This window comes from Muntiacus reevesi, chromosome 10, assembly GCF_963930625.1.
Source record: "Muntiacus reevesi chromosome 10, mMunRee1.1, whole genome shotgun sequence".
NCBI lineage: Eukaryota > Metazoa > Chordata > Mammalia > Artiodactyla > Cervidae > Muntiacus > Muntiacus reevesi.
In genome coordinates, this window is record NC_089258.1 from 78,755,502 (window position 1) to 78,770,788 (window position 15,287).

At 54.8% G+C, this 15,287-nt stretch overlaps 1 protein-coding gene across 7 annotated transcripts in view; it reads left to right on the forward strand.

The window, feature by feature from the left end:
- Window positions 1-15,287, forward strand: part of CSGALNACT1 (chondroitin sulfate N-acetylgalactosaminyltransferase 1) — a 322,127-nt gene that overhangs the window by 275,692 nt on the left and 31,148 nt on the right. For all 7 annotated transcript variants that reach the window (XM_065947595.1, XM_065947590.1, XM_065947594.1 and 4 more), the window contains one exon: window positions 12,367-12,583. In XM_065947595.1, coding sequence (XP_065803667.1) covers window positions 12,367-12,583 — 217 coding nt within the window. The remainder of the gene's footprint in view (window positions 1-12,366; window positions 12,584-15,287) is intronic.

Consider the following 15,287-nt stretch of genomic DNA (forward strand, 5'->3'; position numbering starts at 1 on the left):
CCATGGATAAGATTGTGCCATCTCCCTGTTAGTCGTCTGGAGTCTGCAGGCTCTGTGGTAGGGTAAATGGTGACCTCCAGGAGGACTCACACCAAGGGCACCTCCCAGGACCGCTGCTGCCAGCGCCCTGTCCCCTTGGCAGGCCACTGCCCACCCATGCCTCCGTGGGAGACCCTCCAGCACTGGCAGGCAAGTCTGGTTCAGTCTCCTGTGGGGTCCCTGCTCCTTGACCCTGGGTCCTGCTGCATGCAAGGTTTTGCTTGTGCCTTCCAAGAGTGAAGACGCTGTTTCCCCCAGTCTTGTAGAAGTTCTGCAGTCCAGTCACCCTGGCCTTCAAAGTCAGGTTCCGTGGGCATTCCTAGTCTCTTTGCCTGATCCCCAGGCTGGGAAACCTGACATGGGGCTCTGCAATACAACGGTGTTCTCTTCACAACAGTGGGAGAGCGTCTTTGGGACCACTGTTCTCCCGTGTGTGGGTCAGCCAGCGGCAGGTGTGGGATTTGATTATATCATGACTGCGCGCCCCACCCCCAACCATCTTGTTGCAGCTTCTCCTGTGTTTGGACGTGGGGTGTCTTTTTTTTTTTTTGATGGGTTCCAGCGTCCTCCTGTCAGTGGTTGTTCCACAGCTAGTTGTGATTTTGGTGCTCTTGCCGGAGATGAGCTCACCTCCTTCTACTGTGCCATCTTGAACCTATCCCAGAAGTGAGTTTTAAGACTCACTTCGCTAATGTATTATGTACAGGCAATTGGCTTTCTGAAGAATTTTTGTTGATGCTTTTCTCCTCTCAAAAGTCAATCTCAAAGAGAAAGGAAGGGCAGAAAAGAAAAGAGTTACAGGCATCCTTTTGGTGTTAGCTTTCTTTATAACTCAGTTGGTAAAGAATTCGCCTGCAATGCAGGAGACCCTGGTTTGATTCCTGAATTGGGAAGATCCCCTGGAGAAGGGATAGGCTACCCACTCCAGTATTGTGATCTGGAAACAGTCCGTGGAGTCACAAAGAGTCGGACATGACTGAGCGACTTTCACTTTTGATGTTCAGGTTAACTGGCCTTTAAGAGCTTGGCCATGGCTGGCTCTTAGATTCACAGCCATCCTTCCATCACCCCCTGAATGCATTGTTCATGACCTGGGACAAGTTAATCAATTTCTATGTAAGCCTCTGTTCTGTCCTCTGTAAGAGGATGCGGTGAACAGCAGGTCCTGTAGAAACTTCCCTAGAACTGAGATGGTATCCGTGAACTTGGTGCAGCTGTTTGGGCCGCACGGCCTCTCCGTGGCGGTGAGCTGGATGCGTCGTTGTGGACAGACGACTCACGGTCACCAGAGACAAGGGTGGGGTCACTCAGCCCCTGCTCTCTGACCCTTAACCCCTGTGCGTCGCTGCTGCTGTGTCTTGAGTTAGTTCTGTTCCCACAGCCTGGACTTAACTCTTCATATGCTCAGAGAGGTAGCCAGCAGCTGGTGGGAAGTGTGATAAGGGGAGAGGACTTCCCACCCTCAGGGTTTGCTCTGGAGCCCGGACCCGTCTGCTCAGTCCAGGCAGCATCGCCCTGTGCGGCTTCCGTGTTGGTTCCTTACAGTCCATGGGGTTGCGGAGTTGAACACGACTTCACTTTCACTTTCTTTCCTTAGAGGAGCAAGGAGGACCCGCCAAGACCCATCCCTGGAGAGGAGGCCATGGGCTTGGAGTCGGTCCTGCCGTGTGAGGGCGTGACTCGCGGGGAGGTGGGGGAGGCCTGGTCTCCCCGAGAGCCTGCTCCTCCATGAAAGCTCCGCGTCCTCAGGGGCCAGTTCTTGGGACGCTGTGGTCCTGTCTGACCTTGGCCCCTGAGCTGTGGTTCCTCTCTTGGGCCCATTTCTCGCCCCCCGACCCTGCCTTTCCTTCTACCCCACCACCCCGCCCCGGCCCAGGCCACACCCCAACCATCAGCCCCTGACCCCGCACACGATGCTCAGAGCCGCCGGATCAGGGAGTCTGGTCTCTCCCCTCCTCTCCTGCTGCGGACGGTCCTGTGTGCACGTGCCCTTTCCCGGCTCACAGACGCCCTCTGCCCGGGGGCGGGGAGCCCCGCTCGCCCTGCTCCATGTTGCCCCAGCGTCCACCGGCCCTGCCTGCCCCCAGCCTCTGCCCGCCCCAGCCTGTCCTCCAGGCCTCCGCTCCCTCCTGCTTCACTTCGCCCTCCTCTCCCCTGGGCGCCCCGCCTCCTCACGCCCTGGCGGTCCCCCCGCCGGCCGCCTCCTGCCCTTTGCTGGGTGTAGTCAGGGAAGGTGGTCCTTCCTTCCCTGGGGGCCGACTCCACCCCCGCGGTCCTCATTCCGTCCCTGTTTCCTCCCCCCACCCCGATCTGTTTCTCTTTGCGTCTTCCTCTCAGCACATCGTGGGCTCTCTTCTATTTTTAAGGAAAGAAAGAGCTTCCCTTCAGTTCCTCTGACTGCTGCCCTGCTGTGGCCGCCCCTCCTTACCCAGCACCGCCCCCTGCCATCCGTCTGCTCCCTGTACCCCAGAAGCAGATCTCTGGGTCCCTGGGGGCTTAACTGCTGTGGGTGGGGGCGGTGCGGGGCGCGGTGCACAGGCCTGAGAAGGTGGGAAGACAGGTCACAGGCGTGGACAGCTCCAGGGTGGGGAGCGTGCTCAAGGGGACCCGGGGGCAGGAGATGCCTCCTGGCGGAGGTCCACTTGGGTGGAGATCTGAAAGGTGGGAAGACCCAGTGGAGCCGGCCTGGGGCGGGATCCCAGGCGGAGGGGAAGGGAAGGGCAGAGGTCCCCGGCTTTTTTTGCCCGGCTCACCCCTGTCCCTCGACCTCTCACCTGCAGCGCCTGCTGCTCCTGGAGCCTCGTGGCGGCGGTCATGGGGAGTTGCTGGCCGTCCCGGGGGCCACCCTGTCCTCGTCTAGCTTGACTTTGACCCGGCGGCCGGACTAAGCCGCCCTCCCCTGCCCCTGCGCCTGCCCTGACCTCGCGGCCTCCCCGCTGACCGCCAGCGCCTACTGGTGGGAACGCGCCAGGCCCGCATCCCGGGCTCCTGTTCCCGTGACCTGCATTTCCTGCAGCGCCACTCAAAGGCGGGGGGCGCCTCACTCTGAAAAAAGGCCCCTCTGCTGAGCTTCAGACCTGCCCACGTGGCTCTTCAAGTCAGCATTCCCGAGCTTAACTCACAGCCCTCCGCTGGCCTGCAGCCTCCCTTAGTCCCACCGCCGCCCCGCGCCCGCCCTCCCACCGCTAGCCGGGGTCACTGCAGCCCTTTCCACTTCTCTCGCTGGCGCTGCCTCAGTTTCCTGCTGAGTTACGGGGTTCTTTCTTGCTTCCCGCCCTCACGCCTCGTCCTGCACCCGCCCTGCCATCAGGCCCGGGCACTGATCGGCTCTCGCCTCTCCCTGGCGCTCCGGGCGAGTTTGCTCCTGGTGATGACCTGGTGGCCCAGGGGCTCTGCCCACCGGCCTGCCCAGCTTCACCGCCCACCCCCGCCTTGTGCTGAACTCCCTCGGCTTTGCCACACACGACAAGTCGATTTTGTCTGTGCAGTATCTTTGCCTTCGCTGCCGTCTTTCCGTGGAATGTTCTGATTTTGCAGTCTTGGCACACGCCGACTCGGTCTCCAGTCCCGCTGAAATGTCGTCTGTCAGCCTGTCCACACCCTCAGCAGGTGGACAGTCCCTCCTTTCTGCCCCCGGCGCCGTGGGGAACACTTAGGTGCTTAGCGTGCTGTGTGTGTCTGTCTGGCTTCCTCTCTAGAATGTGAATTCTGAGACCGCGGTCGTTTTCTATCATGTGCCTCTTCATACCGCTGATGGATAATACAATCCATGGTGAATGATAGCTGTAGGGAAAATCAATAAGGATGAAAATAACCATGTCGGGTGACTGTGAATGGTGTGTGGATGGCGGGGCCCCTGGTGAGGAGCCCAGGGCCCTGCCACACTGGGGTCATAACGTGCCTGGGTGTGTGTGTGTGTGTGTGTGTGTGTGTGTGTGTGTGTGTGTGTGTGTGTGTGTGTGTGTGTCATAACGTGCCTGGGTGTGTGTGTGTGTGTGTGTGTGTGTGTGTGTGTGTGTGTGTGTGTGTGTGTGTGTCATAACGTGCCTGGGTGTGTGTGTGTGTGTGTGTGTGTGTGTGTGTGTGTGTGTGTGTGTGTGTGTCATAACGTGCCTGGGTGTGTGTGTGTGTGTGTGTGTGTGTGTGTACTGTAGCCCTCCAGGCTCTTCTGTCCATGGGATTCTCCAGGCAAGAACACTGGAGTGGGCTGCCATGCCCTCCTCCAGGGGATCTTCCCTACCCAGGGATCGAACCTGCATCTCTTGTGTCTTATGTGTTGGCAGGCGAGTTCTTCACCACTAACACCACCTGGAAAGCCCTAACATGCCTTTGCTTCCCACTTTAATATCAGATACCCAGTCGCCTTCATGGAGCTGATGCATAATTTTGTGGGGGAAAATATGGCTCTGAAAAGAAAATTGACTGTTAGTACTGGTGATGAAGTTGGGAGGAGCCCTCAGTAAGTGAGGTTTTCAGAAATTCCTGATAGATTAAGAACCAAGTGTCGAGTCTTTTGGCATGGATGCATGGCATGAACAAACGCAGTGAATAGGGATAGAAAGATGACCTGTGAATTATTTCAGCAAGGACATCACTGCAGCCATGTATCATCAAAGGAGAAATGTTTAGTGAAAGTTAATGGTGATGAACCCGAATCAGGACGTATCAGGAACCACGGTGAGCTGATGTGCTGTGATGCAGGAGAAGAGAGGAGTCTGCAGGGGCTCCTGTAACCTGGCATGGGAGGCAAGCCGGGAAGCCTTTTTACTGTCTTTATGGGGAGAATTTTTTACGTTGTAGGTACCTTAGGATCTGGGGACTTGGCTGCAGTCTTTCACAAATATTAAACGTCTGCTGCCTCCCCTTAGAAAAGAGAGCTGATTTCAGAGGGCACCGTGGGAATGTCTTGTCCTGTGTGCCCGGGAGTGAGACGTCCCACCTAAGCGGACTTCTCGGGATAACAGCTGCACCGCAAGAGTCAACAGTTACGTTGTGGAGTAAAATCCCACGCAGGAGTGTCAGCCTCTCCTTCTGAACAGACTAAGGAGGATATGCTCCTATAGGGGTGTGTTCACAGGCAGGTTACAGGGTGAAGGGTGTTTTTTTTCCCCTTTGTATTAGATGATCCCAGACATTTCCGATAAATTAAAAAAAAAATAACATACAAGTGTCCCCTCCCTGCCCTGCTGTCCAGAGGTGACCTGTCATTATTTACTACTGTCAGCATTTCTGCCTGGTACACATTTTCTTTCCACATATACTCTCTTTTCTTCTGGAAATACGTATTTTTATATTTTTATCTGTTTATTTTGTTGTTGTTGAGTTGCTAAGTTGTAGCCAACTCTTTAGTGACCTCGTGGACTGTAGCCCAGCAGACGCCTCCGTCCATGGGATTTCCCAGGCGAGAACACTGGGATGGGGCTGCCCATTTCCTTCTGCTGCTCATTCCTTCCTGACCCAGGGATCGAATTATGTCTTCCGCTTTGGCAGGTGGATTCTTTACCACTGAGCCACCAGGGAAGCCTGTTTATTAATTTATGTCTGTGCTGGGTCTTTGCTGCTGAGCGCTGGCATTCTCTGATTGCAGCAAGCGGGGATTACTCTCTAATTGCGATGAGGGCTTCTCAACGCAGTGGCTTCTCTTGTTGTCAAGCATGGGCGTGCAGCCTTCAGTAATCGTGGCTCCCCGGTTTCGTTGCTCCGCGGCACGCGGGATCTTCCCAGACCAGGGATTGAACCCGTGTCTCCTGTGTTGGCAGGAGGATTCTTAACCACTGGACCACCAGGGAGGTCCTGAAAAAATTTTTTTTTCTTTTTATGAAAATCTCCTCCTTCAGAATTTACTTCTTGTAATGTGTGGTAGGCTCTGAATTCAGGTCACTGTTATTTAACGGCTGTTACAGTTGTGGGTAAAAGAAGGCGTTAAAGCTCTGGAGCGGGCGGAGGGAGGTAAGGATTATCCAGGGTATAGGAGCTGCCGGCCGTGGTTTCCACCGCAGGCCTGATGTTGTTCCTCCGGTTGCTGGTGTCCGTGCTCCTGTTTCTTCCCCCGCTCTGAGGGCTCGGCGCTGGGAGTGGAAGGGGCGTCGAGGGAGGAGACAGCTGCCCGTGGTCTCGGTCTGCTTGTCGGTAAGAGGAGACGGTGGACCGGACCATCCCCGGGGCGCGCATATCCTGTGCGGGAGAACAGCTCCACTCGGAGGGTGAAAGGTTGGTGCTGAACCCCGAAAAGACGCCGGGGCTCTTGGCCTCCGGGGGAGAAGAATTCCATCCGGGGCCAGAGACGAGGCTGGATCGCTCAGAGCTTTTGTGTAATAAAGTTTTGTTAAAGTATAAAGGAGATAGAGAAAGTTTCTGACATAGACATCAGAAGGGGGTAGAAAGAGTCCCCCCTCTAGTGTTAGCAATGGAGTTAAATACTCTCCAGTGAATCCAAAGACTGTCTGGAGGTTGTCAAGACCTCACCAGGCCTACTCCCATAATTTACATTTTAAGATGACAGGATTGGCCAGGAGGTTTAACACAGAGACTCCCCTCAGGAAGAATACATTATTGTTATATAATCGTAAGGAATGTAGAGGGAAAAATAAGTTTGTCCTTTCTTCCTCCTTGAGAATTCCAGACCCCTCTCTCCTTGGGGACCCCTGGACTTCTTATCAACCTTCCTAAGAAATGACTCTCTCAAGGGGCCCAAGCTCTCAGGCCCTCGTGTCTGGAGGAGCAAGGCGGGGTGGGGCTTTGGATTGAGAGAGTCTCAGAATCTTCCCAGGGGAGCAGGGTCCAGTTTAGAAGGGTGAGGGGTCAATGGGGGCCAGGGGGGACCTGTGTCTTGAGAAAATGCCTGGCCTTTTCACGGGACAGCAGTTTTGTTGTTTAGCTGCTGAGTTGTGTCTGACTCTTTATGACCCCATGGACTGCAGCACGCCAGGCTCCTCTGTCCTTCACCATCTCCCTGAGTTTGCTCAAACTCAGGGCCATTGAGTCAGTGATGCCATCCAACCATCTCATCCTCCTTCGTCCCCTTCTCCTGCCCTCAATTATAACCGTTTTTTTTTTTTTTTTTTTTGGCTGCATTGCCTGGCTTATGGGATCTTAGTTCCCCGACCAGAGATCGAACCCAGGCCCTCGGCAGTGAGTGCAGAATCCTAATGACTGGACTGCCAGCGGAGGTCCCTATTTTAACCGTTTTTAGGTGTGCTGTTCATTGGCATTGAGTACACTCACACCGTGTGTAACCGTCATCCCCGCCGATTGCTAGAACTTTCCCGTCGCATCAGACTGGAACCCTGTGCCCAGTGAACACTGACTCCCCTCCCCTGCCCCAGCCGCTGGCGCCCACCAGCCTGCTTCCCGTCTCTCACTCCTCTGGAGACAGTGTGCGAGTGGCATCACACAGCGGTCGTCCCTTTCTGTCTGACCTGCTTCACTTAGCACGTTTTCAGGTTTCTCCATGTTGCAGCATGTGTCTGAATGTTATTCCTTTTTAAGGCTGGGTAGTATTCTGTTGCGGAGAAGGCAATGGCACCCCACTCCAGTCCTCTTGCCTGGAAAATCCCATGGATGGAGGAGCCTGAGGCTGCAGTCCATGGGGTTTCAAAGAGTTGGACAGACTAAGCAACTTCACTTTCACTTATCACTTTCATGCATTGGAGAAGGAAATGGCAACCCACTCCAGTGTTCTTGCCTGGAGAATCCCAGGGACAGGGGAGCTGGGTGGGCTGCCGTCTATGGGGTCGCACAGTGTCGGACACGACTGAAGTGACTTAGCAGCAGCAGTATTCCATTGTGTGTATGGACCACACTTCGTCCATCCATTCATCTGTTCGTGGAGATTTGAGTTGCTTCCATTTTTGGCTGCTGTGAAAATGTGCATTCCAGTACCTGCTCAGGTCTCTGTTTCCAGTTCCTCCGGGTACACACCCAGAGTGGAATTGCTGGACCATATTATATAATTCTGTGTTTAACCTCTGAGGGCAGCTGCCAGGCTCTTCTCCACAGTGGCACCGCCTCACATTCCTTCCAGTTTCTCCAGGAGAAAGAGAAGTTGTATGTGCGCGATATAAGTCCGATTTCACATGAGGTGGGGCAGGACCGAGCCTCAAGTCATTAGGACAGGAGTTTGGGGCGGGTGAGGGAGGGTTTGGGGCTTCCCTTGGGGCTCAGCTGGTAAAGAATCCGCCTGCCATGCGGGAGACCTGGGTTTGATCCCTGGGTTGGGAAGATCCCCTGGAGAAGGGAACGGCGACCCACTCTAGTATTCTGGGCTGGAGAATTCCATGGACTGTGTAGTCCGTGGGGTCGCAAAGAGTCAGACATGACTGAGCGACTTTCACTTAGAGGGAGGGTTTGGAGGCCTGGCTGTATGTGGTCCTGGGACTTTGGGCCATGGGAAGCCGGGGGCCTTCTTAGCTAGGGCAGAGCAGAAGCAGGGTGGTCCTGTGGGAAGCTAAGGGCCCAGGGTACGTGCAGGATGGATCTGGACGTGGGCCAGGGGTGTCAGAGGCCCGGAGGGATCCAGCTAGGGGGCCTGGGCTCCACGCAGCAAGGTAGGAAGGGCAGGGATGAAAGTGGAGACGTTTCTGGGCTCAGCAGTGCAGTGCTGGCCGCCATGCCTACTCAGACTGAGTGAGGGCGGGGAGGAGGGGGCTGGCGTGTGGCGGGCAGGGACATTTGGCATCGTGACTTCTGAGGCCCCAAGTGGAAGACAGGACGTAGGTCGGGATCACACACCCATCTGGCGAGTGCCTCGCCTACTGAAGGAGCAGACGTGTGTGCCGCAGACCTTGGAGCTGCACCCTGGACTCCTGGAGGTGCCCCCACCTTGTCAGTGGTCCTGGGGCCTGCCCCCCACCCCACCCCACTGGAAGGATGAGAGGATGAACACAAGTCTGCCTGCACTGGGAGCGGAAACACCAAACTCAAAGTCAGCTCAGCTCCTGTGGGTGGAGAGAGGGAAAAGGTGCTAGACTAAGCTCTCAGCCAGCTCCGGTTCTTATTTTGATCTGTAATTTCGCCGAGTGGATAAGAACGATACCGTCCTATAAAATATGACTAGCGAGGGCCTCGTGCGGCCGAGTTGCTTTGCATTTGCTGCTGTGCACGCAACTCCTTGGCTGAAAACCTGGTCCTGCCCCAGAGAGCTTCAGCTCCTTTCCCTCCGAGAGAGGATCTTTGGAGTTTCCACTGCTGAAGGTTTTTCCAGGAGGCATGGCGGCTCCTTAGGTGCTGTCCTTATGCCATGAGGACTAGGGGATGGAGGGGTGAGGGAGTGCCTGTGGGGGGTGTGGTAGACCCAGGGCTGGGATTTGGTGGACACAGGCTGCAAGAGAGTTTTAAGTGATTATTTAAAATAGATGGGATTAGAGGATCTAAAACCGGACTCATAAGACAGAATGGATTTAATTAGAGTATGGGGAAATAGGCTGAAGAGTGAATGTAGCAGCTGTTGCAAGGCCCAGATGTGGGTGATGCCAGGAGCACAGCTGGAGTTGTGGGTGAGCGTGGCCGGGGCCACGAGGGCCTGGGGTGGCGGTGGGGTGGGGAGTGCTTCCGGGAACCAGGACCGCGGCCGCGCCTGTTGCCCCGAGGTGCTGGTGCCCCTGCCCAAAGGCACGGTTGTAGGAATCATTAACGATAAGAAATGCTGCATTCTCTGGTTCTTTATAAATAGATGCCTACCTCTTGAAACAAGCGTGTACCAGCACCTTCTGTGGATTTAGATTTTTAAAGTTAATGATTCTGACCCCGGTTTAGATTTTTAAAAGGTATTGATTCCAACCCCCGTTCGGAGAAAGAGGATGACTGTTTTGAGAAACCCTGTTATCTGCAGGTTCAGTTCTGTAGCAGCCTTGCCCGGGGGTGGCTTGCTGGGTCACAGGTCTGTCTCCACCCAGTGGAGATGCAGTTGGCCCGTCGACTCCTTCCTGACTCAGCCCCGCCTCCTCCGGGCCCTGGGAGCTTGGCTTCCCACGGCTCCAGGCTGCGGCGGAGGGAGGCGCCTATGTGCTCTGCGAGGACCAGTTGCCCGAGAGCGTGAACAGGCTTTGCAGGGAACCGCTCCGCATTTTCAGAGGCCTCCTTCGGACTCCTGAGCAGGGCCTCCCTTCTCCCACGAGTGGTCCCCAGGGAGGCTGGAGTCTGCCCCAGTGGGAGCTCTGCAGACCTTCTCTCCACCTCCCCCACCTGCACCAGCAGCCCCGGGGGCTTCAGGAGGGGACCCTGCCCTGTCCATCCTCACAGCCTGCACTCAGCTCCTGAGTCCCCGTGCCCCCGGGTGGGAAGCACCTGGATGAGTTGCGGCCTCGGGCCCCTTTCTGTGGCTCCAAAGGGAGATGAGAGAGGCCACCCCACCAAGACTGTGGGGTGAGCAGCTCCTGGAAGGCAAAGAACAGAGATGCTGGGCAGCAGACCTGCAGTCCCCACAAAAGGGGGTGGGGTGAGGACAAAAGGAGGAGGGGTTGCGAGAGGCCTGGAGACAGGTGGCCCCCCGGCGGATGCTTGCATTCCCCATTGTCGCCTTGTGGATACTCAGCCCAGGGGTCAGTCCCGGCCACAGTAGGGACTCTGAGGGAGGAATGAGAGGGGAAGGGTTTCCCTAGGGGCTCAGACAGTAAAGAATCCGCCTGCAACGTGGGAAACCCTGGTTCGGTTCCTGGGTTGGGAAGATCCGCTGGAGAAGGGATAGGCTACCCATTCCATTATTCTTGGGCTTCCCTGGTGGGTCAGCTGGTAAAGAATCCGCCCGCAATGAGGGAGACGTGGGTTCAATCCCTGGGTCAGGAAGGTCCCCTGAGGAGGGCATGACAACCCACTCCAGTGTTCTTGCCTGGAGCATCCCATGGACAGAGGAGCCTGGCGGGCTACAGTCTGTGGGGTCGTAAAGAGTCAGACACGGCTGAGTGACTGAGCACATCACATCACACAGGGGAAGGAAGGATGCGGAGGAGAAAACCCAGCAAATCGCAGAGAAGAGGAGGGAGCCTGTCTGGCGAGTCAGTGGATTTGATGTATTTTTTCCGATGGTAGGAAAACGCCCACGAGCCCAGTGACCCTGAGGAGGTGTGGAATTTAGGCACCAGGGTTTGACGGGCTCACTCACACAGTGGGGACGTTTTGTGTGGTCTGGCCCAGGAGCCTCACCCCACGGTTGAGTGGAGATGCTGGGGCCCGTGGTCACCCCAGCGAGGGAGACGGTGGAGTCTGAGTGACAGCGGGACTCGGGGGGCCCACTGTGGCCCCGGCAGCCTGGCCCTGCCACGCTGGCTGTGCTGCTTCTGCAGGTGCAGTTGCGTAAGATGTGTGCCTGCCCCTCAGCTGGGCCCACAGGCTTCATCTACTTCCGTGCTTCCGGAAGCTTCCGTGCGGCCACGTGACCCAGGTGATGGCCCCAGTGCCTCGCATAGATCATTGCGGTCACTCCTTCTGAAACGGCTGTGGTTTCTAAGAGATAATTTTAACACACTTCTTAGTAATTATATTGTTAATATAATATTATATTACTCTTAGTATAATATGAATACAATATTATATATATATTATATGTAATATAGTATAATATATATACTGTTATATAATTGTATATAGTATAATAGTATGTACATCAGTATATTGGTATAATATTCTTAGTATAATATTAGTATAATATTATATATATACTATTATATATAATATAGTATAATATATATACTGTTATATAATTGTATATAGTATAATAGTATGTACATTAGTATCATATTAGTATAATATTATTCTTAGTATTCTTAGTATAATATTAAAGTGTTTAATCATATGGCAGAAAATGTAGATAAATAGCAGAAAAGAAAAACCGTGACCCCGACTGACATCACAGCTGATCTCATTTGGCATATTCCCTCACCACCCTTTTTTTAAGACCCCTGAATAAGTATCAATACAGTTTTGTATCCAGCGTGGCACATTTTTTGGTCCCGGTTTTTTAGAGTCTTCATTACCGGTGATGTTTAAATCGACGGTGTTTTGGTTCCTTTGGGGGCTTGAGTGGAAGCATTTGAGTTTTCTCGTAATTGCCAGGCGTGGAGATGCACTTTAGGTTTTCTCATAATTGCCAGGCGTGGAGATGCTCTCTGAGTTTTCTCGCAGTTGCCAGGCGTGGAGATGCACTTTGGGTGTTCTCGCAGTTGCCAGGCGTGGAGATGCACTTTGGGTTTTCTGTAGTTGCCAGGCGTGGAGATGCCCTCTGGGTGTTCTCCTAGTTGCCAGGCGTGGAGATGCTCCCTGAGTTTTCAGTGCCGGCCCGGGCCGGCGCCCCGGCAGCGGGGCGCACTCTCACGCTCTCTCCTCTGTCCCCAGGCATCTACCGCACGGAGAGGGACAAGGGCACTTTGTACGAGCTCACGTTCCGAGGGGACCAGACGCACGAGTTCCGGCGCCTGGTCTTGTTCCGGCCCTTCGGCCCCATCATGAAGGTGAAGAAGGAGCGGCTGAACATGGCCGGCACGCTGGTCAACGTCATCGTGCCGCTGGCCAGGAGGGTGGACAAGTTCCGGCAGTTCATGCAGAACTTCAGGTGCGTGGGGCCCGCGGGCGGCCTTTCTCTCCCTGCTGGGCTCTGTTTGCTTCCTGTGGGGTCGATCACTGTGTTCGCCCTTCCCTGGAGCAGTTAGACTGGACTTGCCTGGTGGCTCAGGGGGTAAAGCGTCTGCCTGCAATGTGGGAGACCTGGGTTCGATCCCTGTGTCGGGAAGATCCCCTAGAGAAGGAAATGGCAACCCACTCCAGTATTCTTGCCTGGAAAATTTCATGGACGGAGGAGCCTGGCGGGCTACAGTCCGTCCATGGGGCTGCAAAGAGTTGGACACGACTGAGCAACATCACTTTCAGAGCAATTAGAGGATTTCCCTGGTGGCTCAGGGGGTAAAACGTCTGCCTGCAATGCGGGAGACCTGGGTTCGATCCCTGGGTCGGGAAGATCCCCTGGAGAAGGAAATGGCAACCCACTCCAGTATTCTTGCCTGGAGAATCCCATGGACGGAGGAGCCTGGCGGGCTACAGTCCGTCCATGGGGTTGCAAAGAGTTGGACACAACTGAAGCAACTTCATTCTCAGAGCAATTAGAGGATTTCCCTGGTGGCACAGTGGTTAAGGATCTGCCTGCCAATACAGGAGATGAAAAAGGCATGGATTCCATCCCTGGGTCAGGAAGATCCCAGGTAGCAGGAAGTGGCAACCCACTGCAGTAATTCTTGCTGGAAAATTGCCTGGATAGAGGAGCCTGGCGGGCTACCGTCCATGGGGTCACAAAGAGTCGGACACCACTGATCACGCATGCACTCAGAGCAATTGGAAAGCTGCTAGATTTCCCGTCAGAAGTGGGGGTCAGGAGGGCTGGGTTTTCGTCAGGATCTGCAGAGACGGCCGGACACCTGGGGCTTCTGTTCTGACTGCGGTGGCTCAGGGTGGGGGCCACGGGGCTGTGCTGTCCCCACAGTGGACTGGGCCCTCTCCCAGCCCCCCAAAAGACCTCCGCCCTCGTGGCTGTGGATCTGTGCGTCTGGCTGCAGCCTGGCTTCCATTCCTGCCCCGCTCAGGCAGCGGCTGGAATGCTCTCAGTCAGAGTCTTTATTTTAACCCCTGTCTTCTCAGAGGTTACGTGTAGAATTATGCTGAGAAGTTTCCCAGCCTTCATTTTTGTAGATACTTGAGAAGACTTAAATGGGTTTTTGTTCAGAGGCAGTGGTAGTTTTTACATGTGTCTTCAAGCTCCTGGCTTCTAAGTGCCATGTTGAATCTTAGATACTTGTGGGTGACACCCATGCTGCTTGAGGTCAGTAAGCAGCTAGCTCGGCCAGCTTTTCTTAAAGATAGAAACTTGTATGTGTCTAATGATAAATCTTGGAAGATCAAACTTATTTTTCATCTTTTATCATTAAATGCACATTAAAGTCCCTCAGTCATGTCTGACTCTTTGCATGGACTGTACAGTCCATGGGATTCCCCAGGCCAGAATACTGGAGTGGGTAGCCTTTCCCTCCTCCAGGGGATCTTCCCAACCCAGGGATTGAACCCAGGTCTCCAGCATTGCAGGCGGATTCTTTACCAGCTGAGCCACAAGGGAAGCCCATGAATATTGGAGTGGGTAGCCTATCCCTTCTCCAGGGGATCTTCCCAACCCAGGAATTGAACCAGGGACTCTTGCATTGCAGGTGGGTTCTTTACCAACTGAGCTATAAGGGAAGCCCTGTTAAAGGCCAGTAATGCTCAATATAAGGATGTGATTGATACTTCTCCACATTCTGGGTCGTGACCACATTTGAAGAGTAACGCTCCTCGACTCCCTGGCTGAGTTTCAGAGATGGGAATAAACAAAGCCCAGCCCTTGTGCGCCAAGATCCCTTGCCATCTTGTAACCTCAGTCTGAATGTGTCCCTCAAGCAGGGGTGGCAGCTTCTGTCGAGATGGCCCTCCCCTCGAGATGGTCTCATTCCAGCTTCCAGAAGCTTCTCCACTGGCATGTCCAGCCTCGAGATGCTAACAGCTCTGCAGGCACCAGGAGGGGTGCTGCCCTCATCCCTGTGTCCTCCCTACATCCTGTCATGAAGCTTAGTAAAGTGAAAGTGTCAGCCGCTCAGTCGTGTCCGACTCTTGCGATCCCACGGACTATAGCCCGCCCAGTTCCTCTGTCCATGGGATTCTCCAGGCAAGAACACTGGAGTGGGATGTCTTGCCCTTCTCCAGGGGATCTTCCCGACCCAGCGATCGAACCTCGGTCTCTTGGATTGCTGGTGGATTCTTTACCACCTGAGTCACCAGGGGAATAGGCTAAACTTTGTAAATGGGTCCTTAATAAATTTTCTCCAACTCGAAAGAGTAACCCTTTTCTGGCTAAATGTGAAGGTCAGAGTCCAAGAGCCTTTGGGGGTCCTCTGGCCTGACCGTCCCTTCATTCGGAATCCCTGGGCGGCACTCCTGACACCCGGTTCCGTGTGCAGTGTGTGTGTCAGGTAACCGCCCGGACCAGGCGTGGACCAGGCGTGGACGCAGTGTGTACCCGCTGTGTTCCAGTATCCTGGGATACTGCCTGCGTCCCAGGGCAGGCTGCTGCTCTGGAGAGAAAGCTGGCGGTCACTTGGACCTGAAGTCGCCTGCCCGTGATTTCTGCCCAGGGCTCTGGTTCTGAGCTCCCTCTGTCTTCTCCGGTTCGGGAGCTGCCTTCAGCCGTGCTGTCCCGAGGGGCTGGCTGGGCTGACCTCCCCTTTCCTCCTCTGCAGGGC